General features: G+C 44.9%; 1 protein-coding gene across 4 annotated transcripts in view; it reads right to left on the reverse strand.

The window, feature by feature from the left end:
- The window catches only part of LOC119405515 (AP-1 complex subunit gamma-1), a 116,155-nt gene that overhangs the window by 12,487 nt on the left and 84,475 nt on the right, over nucleotides 1-19,193 (reverse strand). For all 4 annotated transcript variants that reach the window (XM_037672366.2, XM_037672352.2, XM_037672373.2 and 1 more), the window contains exons 15-17: nucleotides 15,590-15,797; nucleotides 7,770-7,877; nucleotides 2,147-2,307 (exon numbers count right to left, since the gene is read on the reverse strand). In XM_037672366.2, the coding sequence (XP_037528294.1) occupies nucleotides 2,147-2,307; nucleotides 7,770-7,877; nucleotides 15,590-15,797 (477 nt within the window). The remainder of the gene's footprint in view (nucleotides 1-2,146; nucleotides 2,308-7,769; nucleotides 7,878-15,589; nucleotides 15,798-19,193) is intronic.

Below are 19,193 nucleotides of genomic sequence, written 5' to 3' on the forward strand. Positions count from 1 at the left end.
GAGCAGCATTTGCTAATCTCGAGTGTTTTCACTCGGAATTTATTCTATTTCAGGGTCCGGTATAGCTTCTTTCGACTGTAGGATCATGCAGAGTGAGTTCAGTGATGTCCCAAAACATGCAGTGACGTCCTTTTTCTCGCCGACTGAACTAGCCTTGTCAGATCCGCAGCAAGATCCGTGTCCTGAACGATTGAGATTGCTTGCAAGTGAAACCTCGTTTTGTTTAGTACTACCACCTCTACATCTACACATGCCTGTCACTTGACACACAGTGACAAGGACACAAAACCGGATGCTAACGCAAGGCAAGGGCAGCATGGAACACGTAGTAGCTGCACTAGCCGCACAGTCCATAATACAATGTGCTCCCTTGTGCTAGGGTGCCCGTACGCATGTTCTTCTCCCCTGCTCTGAAAATGAGGCGGAGAGCATTCATATTTTTCCTTGTCCCCCCAACAGTAGCCAGAAAAGATGCCACTTCACTTCGATGGCTGTTCTCTAGATTTGAAAAATGCATGTGCAAAAACACACAGCTCAACCATTTGACCGCTGGCACCAAACTAATAGCCAATGCTTTAACAAACTAGCCCACCAACGTGCTTGAGACACTAGCATCAGCAGTGAAACTTCGTTATATTCACATACAGTAAAAGCTCGTTAATTCGACTCTCGTTAATTCGGAAAATCGGTTAATTCGGACACGTCATCTGGTCCCTGTAAATATATGCATCACTCTATGAGACTGGGCGCTCGTTATTTCGGACAGATTTGACCGCAAATCGGATAATTCGGCGACTTTCGGGCCGCTGGCGAGGCTCGAAAACGAAAAAAGAACCATTCGGAACAAAAGTGAAGCTCAAATGCAGCATCGCCATGGACATCAATTATTGGCTTGGCTTGACTTGAGACTGGTTGAACGCCTTTTCTTCACGCCTGATAGCGTGTGGGTGGGGCGTGTGGGTTTGGTGCGGTGTCATTTTTGTTGCTTTGTTCCCGTTGGTGTGCTGCATCGTTGAACGCCGTTTTATCGTTGCTGGTGCTTTTGTGCTGACTTCTCGTGTGAACGCACTCTCCGCCGATGGCAACGCCGGCGAAGCGGACCAAGTACGAGGCCACGGACTTCACCACCAAAGTAGAAATTTTGCGTGCCCTGAAAAATGGGCTCTCCCGGCAAGAAGTAGCTCCTGTGCCATGACGTCGGCAAACAATACGACGTGAGTCTCCTGAGCGCAGTTAGCATTCTTCGCGTATGTGTGGCAGAGCACGCCTGCGCACGCCATTGCCAACTGTTTCAGGCACAGTGGCTTTGTTGTGCCCGACTCCAGCGATGCCGCAGTGGCCGAAGTGTCGCCGAACGACGGTGCCGATGACGGGCAGGATTTCGGAAGTATTATGCCTGATGCAGTGACACTCGACGATTATATCGGCATTGATGGCGTTGCCACTGCCGGCTCTCTGACTGATGAGCAAATCGTCAAGGAAGTGATGCATGGCGACGAATCCGAGAACGAAGAGCCTGAAGAGCAGCAGCCACACTATGAGCCACATAGGCCCCCTCATACTGTGAAGGAAGCCGCGGAGGCCCTCGTCGTCCTTAAAGAATTTTGTTTTGGCACTGCAGACAGCATGCGAGCTGCTGAGCACCTTGAAGGGCTCAGAAAAATTGTGTCCGCGCGAATTTCTGCTCGAAAACAGAGACGCATCTGCGATTACCATGTAAAGTAAAGGTATGCTGAAAAAACTCTTGCATTTATTGTGTTTATTTCGACCATTCGATAATTCGGACATTCGGTTAATTCGGACATTTTTTCCGGTCCCTAGAAATCCGAATTAACGAGCTTTTACTGTAGTCTACACTTGTCATGTTGAGGTCAAAAATTCATGGTGTATTATGAAGTCATAACAAGTTAAATACTTCGTTACATCAAGAATTTCATCGTCTTGAAGTTCATTATATCGAGTTTAGCTGCATTACATTACAAAGACATGTGTGCTCATGAAAATTTAAAATAGTGAAAATCTGGGCTCTCAAATTTTCTGTCAGCGCTTACATATGACGTAATTTTGAGATCAATGAACTATTTGAGTTTTAGTGCAGTGTTTAATAAGTAAGAAAGTTTAACAAAAACATATTCTCCACACTCACCTTTGGGACAGCTGCCTGAAACAGGAAATCTGTCATTGGACAGGATGACAGATTGATGGCTGTCAGATGAATCACTGCTGTCTGTGGGCTCGATGGTTCTTTCTCAAAGGCAAAGTCTAACTTCAAGCCATCTTTCTCAAAAACCGTCATTGGGGGAATGCCTGCATGATGATGAAACAATAAGCAGTGAGTATATAGTTGGAAGGGTCACAGCAGAAAATGACCATTGAAGCAATTTTTCTTAAAAAACATTTTATATTTTGGAAAATTTAGCGTCAAGTAAGCTTCAGTTTTGGTCCAGCTTGATGCTGATGAATTGTACATTTGAAGCAACATATTAAAATATTCCTATATTCAGAAACATAGATCATAAGCATATCAGAGCCACAGAGAAGATTATTCCACATTATTAGGAAAAACATCAGCTCAAAATACAAACGGATGTCAAATCAGGATTTTATTTACCCTCAGACTTTACCCTCCATTGATGGCTCGGAAATCATGACAGGGAACATGGGCATAGAGTGGGTGATTTGCCCGACTTTCCGCTATGCTACGTGCACATTTGTACAGCAATCTGCTACCCAAAAAACCCCGTCGCCACTTCATTGAAGTGCAGTAGCTGTTGCTGTATGGGGTCGATTGTACCAAGTATTTTCTGTGCACTCTATCACCTGCTACATTCATACCATGCTGCAGGAATGTCGGTACAGTGAGGTTTTACTGTGCCCTTGTTGCTCCTGACTGAGCATGGCTGTGATGACACTGCTGCTTTTGTTTGTTGAAGCTGACACACTAGGCTAATTCCGCTAAATTAAGAGTATATCCATCCAACCCCATGCACGCACACACGCACACGAAGAGTTTTTAATGAAGCTAATGATATTAAATGAAAATTCTTTATATTGAAGTTTAAGTAATACCTTTGCATAGCAGAACATTCTAGGCTTACCAGGAACTGGTAAGATTACACAATATGGATCAGGTGATAAGCCTTCCAAAAAAATTAGCCGCATTCACAGTGGCATACATTTTGTGTGGAACTTAGCATATTCAAGAATCACCACATTCTAATTCCTACAGCAACACACACTCAGTTACAAAGATAAAAATCATCTGAAGTATATGATCTTAAAACTTCAATAGCCAGAAGCAATTCTTATAGCCTACAGCTGGTCATGAGCACATTCCGTTTTTTGACAATGGTTGTAAGTACAGTGTGCTGCTTTTCACAAAAACAGTGAGTCCGATAACACACAGGATTTTACAGGTTTCAGAGACAAAAATTCAAGAGAAGTCACGGACTTTCAGGACCCTTTCAAAGCTTTTTCTAGGGCGCCAAATAACATCCTTGTGTAGTTCACTTTTACTATAGCAATGTTTCCAAAGCATCACACTCAAACCTCATTATAATGAAATCGCATCTGACATGAAAATAAGTTTGTTATATCCAAAAATTCGTTATAAACATATATTTGTAACACTGTATCTATGACAAAACTATTCTTGATTTACTTTAATGTAACTGAAAATTCGTTATATCCGTATTTGTTATACTGAGATTTGAGTGTATAAAGATAGAACTGGACAGAAAGATTATGTTCGAAATATCCAGCCTTGATGGGCCTTTTACAGTGAAGCTGTCTTAATCTAGCCTCTGCCATCATCGTCGTCATCGTAGTAGTAGTAGTAGTAGTAGTAGTAGTAGTAGTAGTAGTAGTAGTAGTAGTAGTAGTAGTAGTAGTAGTAATCACATAGGTAATGTGAGCAGGGTGGAGAAGAGAGGTCCGACGAGAGGGGGAGAGGGGGTCACGTAATAACTATTACATAAGGCGGGCGAATCAAACAGTGGATGGAGAGGGAAGTCATGTATGAAGGTGGGCGATTCAAAGTGTGGACTGAAAGGGAGGTCACGTGATGAAGCTTGCGAAAGGCGGGTGGATTCAAACAGTGAACTCGAGCAGTAGAAACAAAAAAGAAAACTATAGCAGTTCTCCTTCGCATCTGATGGCACAGTGTGTCTATGAGCAGCGCGGAAGCTCTCGACAGCAGCCGTTCAAACAATCGATAGTGGGCTAATGATGCCCTATGGGTGCGGTAGGGAAACAGTTAAGCAGCAGTTTGTGTGTGTAACAAGGCAATGACAAACTTGGGGTATGTTCTTGAACCAACCACTTTCTAAGACACTTTCGCATTAGTTCGTGTGACTAGCACAGATCGCGTAGAAAGGTTACAGCGTTTCCGACAATGTGCCAAGAATGCCTTCACACGTAGATGCTGATGAGTTGTGCTAGTAACGCAATATGTACATTATCCCACACCGACGATTCAAGAATAAGGCAGTCCTTTTTTTTTTTTTTTGGCCACTTCTAGAATAAAGTCATACATACATAACATAGCAATTCTAGTGCTTTGGATTTCAGATAATTTTAACTTTTTGGAAGTAGAACTCAAGTACAAATGATCAGTCCACAACTAATGGTATTTTTGTCAATGTTCTTGTGATCAAAAAGTCAACTAATACCTCATCCCCTTCCCTACATAGGTGAAAACAACATAGTGAATGAGATGAAGGAAAGATTACTTTTAAGGGCTCGTTTTTCTTTGTTATACACAATATTAATGAGAACTAAGAGACAGCAATGCCAAGGAAAGTATAGGGGGTGTTATTAGTAGTAATTAGAATATAAATGTGAAGAACGTAAAGTGGACAAAAAGATAACATGCCGCTGGAAGCGACCGAACCCGCGACCTTCGAATAACGTGTCCGATGCTCTACCACTGAGCTACGGCGGCGGTCATCTCCCCGTCCACTTTATAGGGTATATATGTGGATTTAAACTTGGGAGTGTTAGTGAGCGCCAGTCGCAGCCATGGCGACTGCGACTGTGAATGACGGCGGCTGTGAATGAGATGTACTTTAGCAGAACAGACTGTTGGGCTAGTTGGCTATCCATGAACACTGAATGAATAAGCGCTAAAAATTGACGAGCACAAAAAGTAGAGTAGACAAAGGACTGGCGCTTTGCCTTTTGTCCTTTGTCTGCTCTCCTTTTTGTGCTCGTCAATTTTTAGCACTTATTCTTTCAGTGTTTGTGAATGAGAGAGCCGGCAATTTTGGCTGGTTCGGACAGAGAATTCTAAATTCCCTGCTGCATGCAGTGCAATGTTTGACTAACGTGCTGACAGGAGCTTTGCCTACAGATCATCAATGTTTTCATAATACTGTGTACAAGTATTGCAGGGCCCCTTTAACATTTGCTCAAGAAGTCTTATGTTTCTCGATGAGCTGAACTGCCAAATGCTTTCCCAATAAGCTGTATTAAAAAAAAATGAAGCTAGTACGCAGCTGCCTCGGAGAGCATCAACAAACACTACAAATGGTAGTCATCAGAAGACGACTTCACACTTTATCTCAGCGGCAAGCTTCATGCAAATGAGGATTGTAGTGACCACGTAACTCACAGGAGTACGGCCACTAGCGTGGGTTCGGACTTAGCGAGCCACCGGGCCGCGTCTGCCGTCGCCTCGCGTGAACTAGCGCACCGCTGCACACGCACGTTCGAGCGCAAACAAGGCGCCGAGCGTAACGCGGCAAGTACACAGTACTGCTCTCGAAATCCGCAACACTTTATTGCCTGCGGCAACTCCACAAAACGCAGTACAACGCCCGCTCCCAAAGGCGGCGGGAGAAGCAAAACAGGCTTAACCACGCCACGGGCGAAAGTACAACACAAAGGGTGCCGCTAGCACGTCTCCGCGGGCAAAAGGGCTCACGGGGACACGCCGCTGAGAGAAACGTTCCCTCGCGACTATGGTGCGAGCTCTCACGATCAGCGACCAAAACAGGGCCCGATCGCTCGAGCAAGGGCAAACTCCGCTCGCGTTGGCTTCGATAGATACGGTTTCGGCGTAGTAAGACCACACGCGAATGCACCGCACCGCTCTTCAGCTTAGCGTTCGGAAAGGACAACGTAAGGTAAGCGCTCGCCGCTGGCGCAAGGCACAGTTGGCGAACTCCGTCCGAGCGAGCCCAAACAAAGGAGCCGACGGACAGGAAAGAAAATACGTGCTTACCCTACGAGGTCCAGAGAGTGTCTGACTCCCCCGCCGCGCGCAACGTCTCGCGAGACGCGAGCGCGCGAGACTCGAACGTGGCGCCACCGTCGCGATCCGGCGCCGGGGTGAGGGGGTTTAACGTCACCCCCGCTCGCCCAGCGCCGTAGGACGGCGGAGGAGGGGAGCGACATGATCGGACATGAGGATGGCAGAAATAGGCGAAAAACCCGCGCAATGGCGACGGGCAAGCCTCAATCCCCACAGGATAATGCAACATCTGTACAGATAAATCACTGACTTTCTTCGGACATCTTTACTGAGAGCTCTTCTTCTCAAAAACCATATCACTGCTTTCCTATTATAGGGTGATGTGATTTCAGTCAAATTTTCTTCTTTCAGTACAAATCAGCACAAAAGTTCAAATGAGCAAAAAAAAAAAAGAGAGAAAGGGGCACATGTATAACACCACAATGTCAATAAGATAGACCAGGGGTCCTCAAACTTTCTTGCCAAGGGGAACCGAAATGCAGAACCCCTAACTTTCCTCTATATGCTTTTAGCACAAAGAAACTAGTGTAGGGTGAGGGGGGGAGAGAGAGGCGACGCTTCTAAATCCGCGTAACCAAAGTATTAACACCACCTCATTGGCTTGTTATCTTTAGTCTTTCAGGTCATCGCGGCTGATGCGGAACTAGCGATAATACACAGAATGGAGACTCCTCCCGGTACCCCACCCACACCTTTGCATCTCGTAAAGCATTCACCAGCCATGAAGCCACTGCATGTTTTAGGCCCCATGTGCCGTTAAGTGCCACTACTGCATGGGTATCTTGCTACTCACAGACTCCCGATATGTAAATGGGCCATGCAATGGCTTAAATGCAAAATGCAAGGTGACTTTTCCTGTCTGAATCTATAAACTGGGTGTCCATGGGGGCAAAACAGAAGTGAGTCGCAATTGTTCTGACCGCTTGCGGAACCACTTTGCAGAACCCAGTTTGAGAATTCCAGAAGTAGACAATCACACTTCATCAAATAAAATATTCATAACACAATTTCATGCAATTTGCATCCAAGATCTTTTTTTTTTATGAAGCAAAGAAACTGTGCATCAATGTTTTTGAAAGAGCCCTTAAAGATTGCCTGCAGAGGTTACCAACTTCCACAAGTAGTGAAAAAACATAACTTAGAAGTAATGAATACTGAGTGAGTTGGTACTCCATAATTAAAAAAAAATCACCGATGGTTACGATACTCTGTAATGCAACATTTGAGCACAGCTGTTGAGGCGTTTTGGTTCTGCGATATATGAGGCAAATAATTTGTGAATGATGCATTTATGTCTTGGCAGCAGTCATGAATTCAGTGATGAATTTCTGCTTCGGTGGTTCGAATGGCAGGGTTGTTTCTTGCAATATTAAAGTAAAAAAATGCAATGTCTTTTCCCCAGTAAAGCTTCACTGATAGCTGAAGCTTGTTTTTAAGCTTTTGCACAGTAACTGCCTTCAAGGACTCTCAGTTTACAAGGAACAGTTACAAGGACTAATTCAAGAGCCCAACTTACCATTTGTGGTAGGTAGCACAGGTGGCCTGCTGACAATGCCATCAGGAACTACAGGAGCGCCTAGACTGCTTAGGGATGAAATTAATGTTGCTGACGGTGCTGTTTGGGCTGCAAGATAAAAGTGCAGTTTTGTCAGTAACCCTTGCACAAATTTTCCATACGAAAAGTCACTGTAAAACACCAGCATGCAGCAATAAGCACAAGTGGTCACATTTTTTTCACCAAATGTGACCCTCCAGGGATGATTCTTTTTATTGCAGATTTGAAACCTTCAGAGTGACTTACTTGAAAAACATTTACCCAAATTTTTTTTAAGAGGGACCATAAACTGACAAAAAATATTTTGCATAAATATAGGTGCATTGCTTATTTCTGAACAAAAATAGAAGAAAAAAAAACTTATATAAATTATAAAAACTGTTATCACTGGACTAAATATGTTTCACAGGCTTAGGAAATTGTGCACACTAGATTACTGTGACCATTATGTAATAGTCAAAATCGTGCCACGTATGCTACTGAAAAAAAAATGCTCCTCGATCAGCTTCCTATTACAAACTGGTTAGCGATTCCCAATCTCAGTAACCAATGTCCAATGAATCTGAGATTTGGCATTTGGGCAGTGGGTCAGATCGAAGGAATTGCCACCTGACTCACTCACGTGAGAGAAACTGGCACACACATAAACAGCATCATCACTGTGCATGTGAGCCCCAACAAGCAAAAAAACTTTCTACTTGTGCGCCCTTTAGAAAAACCAAACGAGTGAGAACTTCCAGTAACCCTTTACCTTATTGCCACTAACAAGCAATCAATTTTTGTGATTCTGTAGAAAGAAAATGCACAGGTGCAGTAGCATCGTTTGTATATAGCAGCATCATTAGTATATACCATTGGCTGCCTGTGAACAGCTGAAATCTCATACCTGCGGGCAATGAACATATAATAATTACTGGGGTTTAACGTCCCAAAACCGTGATATGATTATGAGGGACACTGTAGTGGACGGCTCCGAAAATTTTGACCACCTGGGGTTCTTTAACGTGCACCTAAATCTAAGTTCACGGGTCTCAAGCATTTTCGCCTCGATGGAAAATGCGGCCACCGCTGCCGGGATTCGATCCCGCGACCTTCGGGTCAGCAGTCGAGCACCATAACCACTAGACGACCGTGGCAGGTCGTAGGCATTAAACAAGCCAGTATAAGGTGGTCAAACTTTGAAAGATTAGAAACCAGAGAGACAAACGCAACAAACAAACTGCCCACGAAATGAAACCAAACTTACCACCGCACGCATGCTCACACGCAAGCAAATATGCAAATGATAGACAACGCGTCGACCTGAACATACAGTAAAACCTCGTTAATTCAAAGTCACTGGGACTGTGAAAAACTTTCGAATTAAGTGGGTTTTCAAATTAACGAAATACAAAAAACGGGATGCAAGGAACTTTGAATTACTGAAAGTAATCGGAGGTGGTCGTTTAGCCTTCTAGTTTGCGGCTCCAAGGGTTGTTTTCCAGCAATACCCGGTCCAATTTTTGCCGCAAACCCGGGAAAACAGCAGGCCTCACTGCTGTCAGCGCAAAAAAAAAAAAAAAAAAAAGAAAAAAAAAGAAGTCTCGTGGTCAGCTGAAATGCGTGCCTGCGGAAAAAACGGCGTGCTTCACTGCAGCACAGTGGTGACATGCGGGCAGCATGTCACCTGCTCCTCGCAGCGTCAGCGCATCATGATGCGGCCATTCGCCCATTCTTTCTGGTAAAATAAAGAATATGATAATGGCCAGCGTGACGGAATCCGCGATCTGTTCTGGCTGGAAAACATGATCATTGAAGTTTTGAACTGAGTTTTCTAAGTAGGCGTTACAGGCAAGAACTCCGCCAGCAGTGCAAGAGCGCAAATTGCCGGAGCAACCGCCAGTCGGAGGCTCGCATACATCATGAATTCCGTCAGGTCGTCCTTTATTATCTTTTCTTTTCCCAAAAAGAATGGGTAAATCATGACGCGCTGACGTTGTGAGAAGCATGCAACATGCTGCCCGCGTGTCACCGCTGTGTTGCAGTGAAGCACGTCGTATTTTCCGCAGGCACACGTTGTAGCTGACCACGAGACCGCGTTTTTTTTCCTTTATTACTTTTTTTTTGCGCTAGCACCAGCGAGGCTGGGTTGCTTCAACTGTCACTCATTAATATCGCTACACTGCATTGCCCTGTGGCTCCTAATGGCCGTCGCTTCCGCAGAGTTGCGGCAAAATCGGGATCGGGAATTGGCACATGGCACCCAAAGTTTTCGAATTAACCGGGCTGGCGCTGACCGCCGCTTCAAAATATCCACTCAGATTTACATTGCGAAATACGAGACCGCAGAAACCCTTCGAATTAAGCGGGATTTCGAAATAACCGAGTTCGAATTAATGAGGTTTTACTGTACCTTGGTGTAAATACGGATGGTGAACCGTTTTAGGGTCAATGACGTACATGTACGTCATCGCTTGTATGTATAAAAAGCACGCCTTTTTCTATCATTTTTCTTGCTTGGCATGTACTGCCACATTGCGGGAATACGTGGAATTTTTTTCTTGCGCTGATGTCTCTCCATTTTTTTTTGTGCTTTACTAGAGTGGTGTGCCAGCTAATTTCGGTTTCGTCCTTCGGGTGATTCCCGTTTGCTACGTTCGCAGAACTGATGGCAGTCTGGTTTAGAATCGCTCAAAGGGTGACTGCTTTGTTACTCTCTTGTTTATTGCTCCCCGGTACACTGTTACGCTCGTTTCCGTGCAGGCGCTGACACAAATGATGCCGCTGTGGTTGCGTTTCCCATTTTGAAGACTCACAAAAAACCGCTTCTATCTCGTTGCCATTACAATGAAGGATTATTATAGGTTTCTGCCTTATTTTAGCTTTCTGGATGCATGCACACCCATACAGTTTTCTTCAGTGCAATCGTCTGCACAGTTTGCTTGCGGTACGGAAGTGCGCGCCGGTTTCTCTGCTGCAAGTGAGCGGCGATTCCTCCGAACAGCCGCTCGAATGACAAATCAGAATCAGAGTCATTGGACATCAGCCCGTCATACGAGGAGTTACATAATAGTTAAGTGTAAGACTCTATGTTGATGAGCGAGCGACATCTCAAAAGCGTGCGCAGTGAGACAATGCTGACTGGATAAAAGGGGACTTTTCTACTTCAGTGTTTCCACTGGATGCCACTTCGTGCACTTATTTTTGTACGTCTGTGAACTACACAGGCATTTACTGCAACGCATAATTTTTAAACAGTAGTATAAGCTTTTTTTAAAAATTTATTTTGCTGTTACTTGTGAACAAAACATGTGTACGTAACAACACAAAATTTTTTTGTCACTTGATGGTCAGCCTAGAAAATTTACAAAAATTTTTTTCTGAAATAAATTCATCTGAAGAATTTAAATCAGCAATAAAAAAGATCAACCCTGGCAGCTCGCATTTGGCGAAAAAATTCCACCCTCAAAGGGTTAACGGCGCAAGAAAAAAATTCCCTGCACCCTCGCAGGGTGACAGTACTGCTAGGAAAAACAAGTTTAAAAATATGCGCATTTTTAAAACATACAGCCGACACCATAAATGTACGGCATCAACCAGTTGGGACTTTTTCGCGGCACTGAATATTTCGTCGCTGAACCTCAAAAGTGTTAATGGAGTTTTGACATCTTGAAGCAACATTGAAGCCATGAGAAACACCATCAGAAGGGCTTTGAAATAGGTATGACAGCCTGGGGTTCTTTAACCCTTGCAATGTCACTAATTTACCGATACATTCCCTCTTGTCCTGTTTTGTCACCAATGTACAGTAAGCCCACATTACAACGAAGTCGCTTTATTCGAATTATCGCTTTTATCGAAGTGTCACGTAGTCCTGACCCAAATGCGTGTATTTTAGACCGGATTACTCGAAGCATGTCGATAGCTTGCTCTGCTTAATGCGAAGTAACAAGTTGCGGATGCGTATTCACGGCGGCGCTAAGAGCGGGCGAGCGACCGCCCAGGCCGCCGAAGTGCCTGCGCGCTTTTTTCGTCCACCACCCGCGCCAAGCGGCCTTTTCTGTGCTGAGCGAGCAATGTTCGCGCTAGCGTTGCCGGGCTAAAGCGCGCCAGTGCAGACGGCGTGAGAGTCACCGCGGCGCCGATTCTTCGCCGCGTGAGAGTCTCCGCGGCGCGGATCTTACCCTCCTCCTCCGCGCCCTACTCCGGTACGGAGGCGACCACCGGAGGCACTCGCTCTTTGTAAACATGCTGGCTGCTCCCTCCTACGCCACTGGCTATGCCGGTGGTGTCACGTGACCAGTACAGAGCCAATGCCTTGGCGTGCTCCCTGGGTTTTTTCCATCCGTGTTTGGAACGCACTCGTGCACGTGTGTTGTGCGAGGTCTGTGTGAACCCGTGGCGTTGTGTGTATACATCGTGTGTGCTTTTAGTGACCGTCAAGTGAAAATGACACCGCCGGTGCCCACACGGAAGTGTCTGACATTGGAGCAGAAAGTTCAGCTGATACGTGAGGTGGAAAAAGGAGGCCGGCAGAAGTCTGAAATCCCAAGACAATTCGGAATACCGCCGTCAACATTATCAGCTGTTCCGAAGAATAAGGATGCCGTACTGGACGGCTTCGAGAAGAGTTTCTCAGCCAAACGAAAGCGCAACCGTGATTCTATGTATCCTGAAGTGGAAAGAGCGCTTCTCGAATGGCTGAAAAACGCTAGAAGTGCAAACCTTCCTGTAAATGGGCCTGCATTGACCGCAAAAGCCGAAGCCCTAGCCGCCCAAATGGGCAAGCAAGATTTTAAGTGCAGCAACGGCTGGCTTGAACGTTTCAAGAGACAGCACGGCGTGTCTTCAAAATCGATTGTTGGTGAGAGTGCAGCCGTGGACCGCGACGTCGTGGACGGATGGTGCAAGCATCGGCTGAGCGCCCTACTTCAGCAGTATGAAGACAGAGACATTTACAACTTGGACGAGGCGGCATTCTTTTACAAAATATTGCCAAAACGCACGTACACTACACCGGACGGAACCTCATCAGGATGCAAACAAAGCAAAGAACGCGTTACAGTGCTGTTCGGTGCTAACGCGACGGGAGAGGACAAGCTTCCTTTGCTGATACTAGGGAAGGCGGCAAAGCCCTGGTGCTTCCGCAACGCAACGATACCCAAAGATTGCATACACAGAAGCAACAGACGAGCTTGGATGACCGCAGCCGTTTTCGAAGAGTATGTGCGCCTGCTCGATCGACAGTTTAGGGCAAAGCAAAGGCGTGTGCTTTTTGTTATCGACAATTGCCCTAGCCATGGCAAGACTGAAAATCTGCAAGCGATCACTTTGGAATTTCTACCAGCGAATACGACCGCGATATTGCAGCCCATGGACCAAGGCATTATTGAGACAACACGAAAGTTATACCGGAAGAGTCTTTTACAACGGATGCTCGTTGCGTACGATGCCAACAAGGGATACAGCACCGACTTACTTGGAGCAGTGCATTTACTATGCCATTCATGGAAAGAACTGGCCCCTGCAAAGATTGCAAACTGCTTTGCACATGCCGGATTTTCCCGGTCGCATGCAGAAGACACTAATGATGACTGCGAGGACTGCGACGATCTCTACGAAGCTGTGAACAGCATCGTTGGCGGAGATCTGGAAGGCAACTTTGAATCATTTGCGATGGCTGATGCAGATGTACCCGTCGTTGCCCCAGCTATGGATGCTGAAATAGTCGACTTGCTTGGAGGCCCTGATGAGGAAGAAGAGCCGCTAGACGAACAGCCTCGCGAAATACCAACAGTGGCACAAACGCAGGAGATCCTCCGTCTGTTGCGAAATAGAGTGGAGTGCGCGGGCGGCGACCACGACCTCATAATTTGCCTGAACAAACTGGAGCGGGCACTCCTCGCGCCCAGCCGAAGCACCCGACAAAGCCAGCTGACTGACTTTTTTGTGCGTGAATAAAGGTTTGTTTCAATGAATATCACTTCTGCGAAGTTGTCATGGCTAATTTAGCTGTACTTGCTGAGCTTTTATGGGGCAGTCGCGTATATCGAATTACCGCTTATATCGAATTTTTTTGCCGTCCCGTTGACTTCGTTATAACGAGGGTTTACTGTACCTGCAACTTCTCCCCGTTTTCCGCTCATTTGCATGCAATAACATGCAGTTTATGAGCTTTGAATAGATCCTGCCATCTATAGTACCCTATTTTCTCGCATATAACCCACCCCTGCATATAAGCAGCACCCCCACTTTGTAAGCAAATTTTTCCGTTTTTTGGTGCGGGTTATATGCGAGAAAATACGGTATATTTCCAAAATATTTCTCTCTTCACCAAGTTCGTGCAGTCTGAAATTCTAGCACGTGTGGAACGCACTCCATCATGGGCATGGTTGCTTGTGCAGAGCCCAAGCGTCTACAGTGATTTGGCTCCTAGACTTTGTACACCGGTGTGGCTGGACTGTTCATTCAAATATTCACATCACGGCCCACTACTCTTGCATAAAACCTACTATTTGTCCTACGTTTACAGGACTCCTATTTTTTATCCTGACTCTTGCTATATATGCTATAGTGTGTTTCCTTTCTGGGCCTGAGGGTGCCAATTACACTGGTTTATTTCATCCAGCATGGCCTCTGCCCTTTGTCGTATATTTTTGATTTGTTGCGACCTCTTTTATCTACATCCCCCTTTTTTCTTCTCTACTTGTGGATGTGAGACGTAGAAACATGGGATTTAGTGTTGCAAAACTTACCATAGTACTATACCGCTACTGCTTATTTTTCTACTCTGACCTAGGCTATGTCTTCCTGCAAAAATTTACTAGTCCTTCGAAGTCCCTATTCTTACTACTCACACTCAAGCAAATGTGGGTAGTGAAAAAAGGTGGAAAGACCTCCAGATTAATTTATTGCCCATTTTTAACATGCACTCAAAGCATGGTATACAAGCACTCCTACTGCCTTTTACCCTCTACAAAAATGCAGCCATTGTGGCAGGAAACTGAACCTGAGACTTTATGACAGGCGTCACAATGTCACCCTGGTGGAAAATCACTTGACAAAGTTAAGCATTTACCAATGACTTCTTGCACTTTTGCCTGCCCTTCTCAAACATGAAACAACTCATTTTTCTTTATTCACATTTGCTTGTGAGTGCAAATGTACCCTTACTGCAGAAAATAAAAGAAGGAAACTCAAAGGGCTGCTCAATTGTTGCAACAAGACATAGCTTAGATCACAGTAGAAAAATATGCAGTAACCCTATTTCAATATACTGAAGCAGACCTAGCAGGCATCAGAACAGTCAAGGCAGGAAGCTTGCTAAGCTGATCCAATAATTCTTTTGTTGCAGATGATGAGCGTGGTGCTGCATAGCAACAGTAGAAATCTTCTCAATTGGTCATATTTTGAACTTAATCCCGTAATATACTGTTGATCTCATAAATTCGCGATTGCTGCAAGCTGTAGCACTTATATTGACTCGTTTTATGACTCATGGACCATATTGATGTGAATAAAGTATGGACAATATTCAGGCAATCTACAGTAGACCTTGAGAAGACAAGAGGTTGGCCTTCAGTGTATTACAAGAAAAGTTAAAATAATATGATTTAGTCACGATAGTTAAATTATTCATTGGGTATTAAAGCAGTGAAGAAAACATCACAGGCTACACAAGGTCGATATGATTGCTGAAATTGCTGCTGTCAATTTCTTGTCCACACTATTTTGTTGCAAGAGAATTCCATTAAAAGCTGTTTCCCATAAGCATTTCTTCCTTGTACATTGTTTGAACTCACCTGCAGGCGTTGGAGCTGAGAGGTCAAGGCCCCCCAGAAGATCAAGCAGGTCACTGCTACCAGTGCTTCCAGTAGGTGGAGGATTGCTAGCCTCAAAGGATGTCGACCCTACATCAAGTACATCGCCTTCACTCCTAGACGCTGTTGAAGGTAGACTTGCAGATTCCACAGGTGATGCCATACCTCCCAGGAGGTCCAGCAATGCACTCTGAGACACGAAATCATACCGAGCACCATTACATTTTAATAATTATGAGACAGTATCACAACAGCTAACAGCTAGTCAACATCACATGCAGCAAGAATGTATTCAGGCAATAACAGAGCCACTAAACATAAAATCAATGCGAGCAACAGCCACACAGTTGAACCAACTTATAACTATGTTCAAATGTCATGAAGATTTCATTGTTATAAGTAAACTGTATAAAAAAATAAAAGGTGGTAGAGTATCAGCCCAACAGTGCTATAATAGCAAGCAGTGCTACAATCAAACCTGTCCATAATAAACCCGGGTACAACGGATTAGGCTTTATATTGAACACGCAAACTTGTCTCAGCATTATTAATGTGAAATGTACTTTCCATAATGAACTATACATAGAATATATCGAACTTGGTGCTCGTGCTTGATGTACACTCGCATGCACCAATGCGCCGGGCCACCAGAGCTGCGTTGCTGTGGCGACAGTAGAGAATGAAAAAAGAAACATTACAGAAGCTTTTGCTGCGCCAACCACGAAATATCGTGTGAAAACCAAAGGGGTTGTTGACAAAGAACCGCTTGAATAAGCAGGTGCAGCTAAGCAGCGCAGCAAGCTTGCACAGATTGTTGGAAGCGTGGTAGATTTCCATGATGTCATAAGCACCACCACAGGTAAGCGCCATCTGAGGAGAATGGATGCTGAGCCGACTGTCTCGTGGGTACAGAAGACTGCGTGCACACGCATGGCTGGACTTGAATGGAGCGCAAGCGCGCTCATTAACAAGCATGTGCACAGACCAGCCCAGCTGTGGCCCACAAAATGTGTGGGCACAGGCAGCACAGCAGGTACAGGTGCACAGCAGGCACAGGCATATAGCCTCTTTGTGCGCAGCACTCCTATTTGGCAAATGCTCACCACGTGACCCGACTAGGCAAGAAGAAACATGAGAACAGGCATCAGAAGGGGAGACGAGAAGGGCAATGTAAGGTGAGCTACGCGGTTATGCACCATGACAACAGCACTCTATTTTTATCCTCCATACTTTCTTTGTTCACGTTTATACGTATTTGGTGCTGTGCCTGTGCATCACGTGTCGTTTAAGTGGTTCTAACCGTTCCTGCATTGCCATACCTGCAGCGTTCGGTGTACCTCAAAAGATGATGACAAAGCAGCGGCAAGCTCTGCCGCTCTGCGCCAAAGTGGAGATCATTCGCCATGTCGGACGTGGAGAAAAAAAATCCGATGTCGCAGTGCACTTTGGAATCCGCCTCTTTCATTTTCCTGTGCTGCCCTCTGCCATTTTGGTAGGGGTTTGGTAGGGGACGGGACAACCGGTATTGCCAGAAGCAAAGCCTCCGAGATGAGACATTTTGCAACTTTGCCACTAGGGGAGAGCGCATGCGCTGAGGCGTGGTGAAAAAGGCGGATTGCGAGAAACACGCTGCAAATGATCCTCAAAAACAAGGCAGTCATTCAAGCCAATGCATGGGAATCACAGCTGTCCCATCTGAAAGCCGGCCTATGACAAACTTGAGAAAATCCCTGTACAAATGGTTCATGGACACTGCAAGGTTTGCGAAGTTGTGAATGAACAAAGAATTGAAGACAAATTTACTAGGCACAATCCAGACGATCAGCTGCATTTGGCAAGATGAAACATGCGACAATCTTGAACTGTTTTCAGAATGCTGGACCGTGCCAGGTGGGTGCCGAAGCCACAGGTGCAGCTGAAGGTGATGGTGAGTAGTATTCCTTTCTTTGGGAGGAACTTGCACGCATTCCTGATACTGTGCCCCAAGAAGTTGGCTTTGAAGATTTTGTCATAGTTGATGACGAGGCAGCAGTGACGGCAAGCCCGTGGGTTGCGGAAATTGTTGCTGATGTGGTGGCGTCTGGTGACATTGAAGACAAAGGAGAGCTGCCGCCGCCGAAAGATGATTGCCCACACCCAACATTTGCTAAAGCAATCTCCATGACAGATGTGCTGCAATGCTACTGTGCTGATATACAAGGGTGCAGACTTGAGTTGTTTGACATTATTTCACGAGTCGCGATACATGCTTCCCCTCTGTCACTGTTAGGCTTGTGTGAATATTCGAGCAGTTTGAATTTTTGAAAAAATTTTACAGCATTCGAATTTGCTTCGAAACGAATTTAAATTATTTTAAATTTCGAAGTCGAAATGAACGAATACACATATATAAACTGCATGTAACCCCTTGTAAAGGTCGTTTCGCTGCAGTGGAGGGGTGCTATACTGTGAGTACACCTATCCCGGGGAAATCCACACTGGCGCGAAGTTAAATGAACAAATTACCCTCCCGTCGATTCATGTTTTTTTAAGTTTAAAAACTTGTTATACCGGCTTATATGCTCTAAGTATAGTAAATTTTTTGACCGAAAGTCAAATCCTGCAACTATTCAAAGTTGCTTCCATTTTGCTTTGAACCAAAAAGAATGACATTTGCACATGCCTTGTTTCAATATTAAAAAAATATTGTGCAGGTTAGTTGGATCATGACATATATGCTTATTTTTCTTATAATATGTGATACATACTATTCGAATTCGATATGCAATTACCAAATCACTATATTCGCTTCGAACCTAAAATTTACTATTCACACAAGCCTAGTCACTGCACATAATCACATAGAGCTTGTGCTTGGCTTTCCGTATGCCATTAAGCAATTCACGATTCAAACTTTTCAAAACGACCATCGGTTTGCCACTGTTTACAGTGATGCAATTATCCAACAAAGAAACTGTGGATCAGCAAAGTTTTTCTCAGGGCAACAGGCGAGCACTTCACTGGCAGCATCGGTATGCAAATTGCCATAGCAAGAAGCTATCAGAGTTCAACATACATCATGATTTTAGTTAGACCTGCCTTTATCATTCTTTTTCTTTTTTCTTCTTTTCCCACTTTTTGATGCAGCTATTTCATGCAAGGAGGGTGGGCATGGAAAGGTGAGCCACTGAGCTTTCTAACCACACCCCGATGGCAGCGCTCAGCAGAGGAAAAGATGAAACACCTCTATGAATTGCAGTTTTTGTGTGAATTCCAAGTTTCTTTCTCACTGGCAGCACTGATTGAATTACTTTTTCAGGCACTGTGCAGTTACAGCTAAACCACTTTGATATAGAGTATGGAAAAGGCAGCGTAAAGGCATTATTCACTTTTGGGCGAAAAACGGGTCTATTAGCAACTCTCGTTGACATCGGCATTCAACCAGTATTTCATCGCCTTTTCGCCTCAAGGCCTTCGAGAAAAGCAGACTTCCTCGTCCCTCGTATTACTAAAAGCCCAATTATGAGGTCTCACTCCCATAGCAAGGGAAAATAACGCAGCTGCATGCGCCAAAAATGAGAAACAATAGACCGATCTCACCGCGAGT

The sequence above is a fragment of the Rhipicephalus sanguineus genome, chromosome 1, assembly GCF_013339695.2.
Source record: "Rhipicephalus sanguineus isolate Rsan-2018 chromosome 1, BIME_Rsan_1.4, whole genome shotgun sequence".
NCBI lineage: Eukaryota > Metazoa > Arthropoda > Arachnida > Ixodida > Ixodidae > Rhipicephalus > Rhipicephalus sanguineus.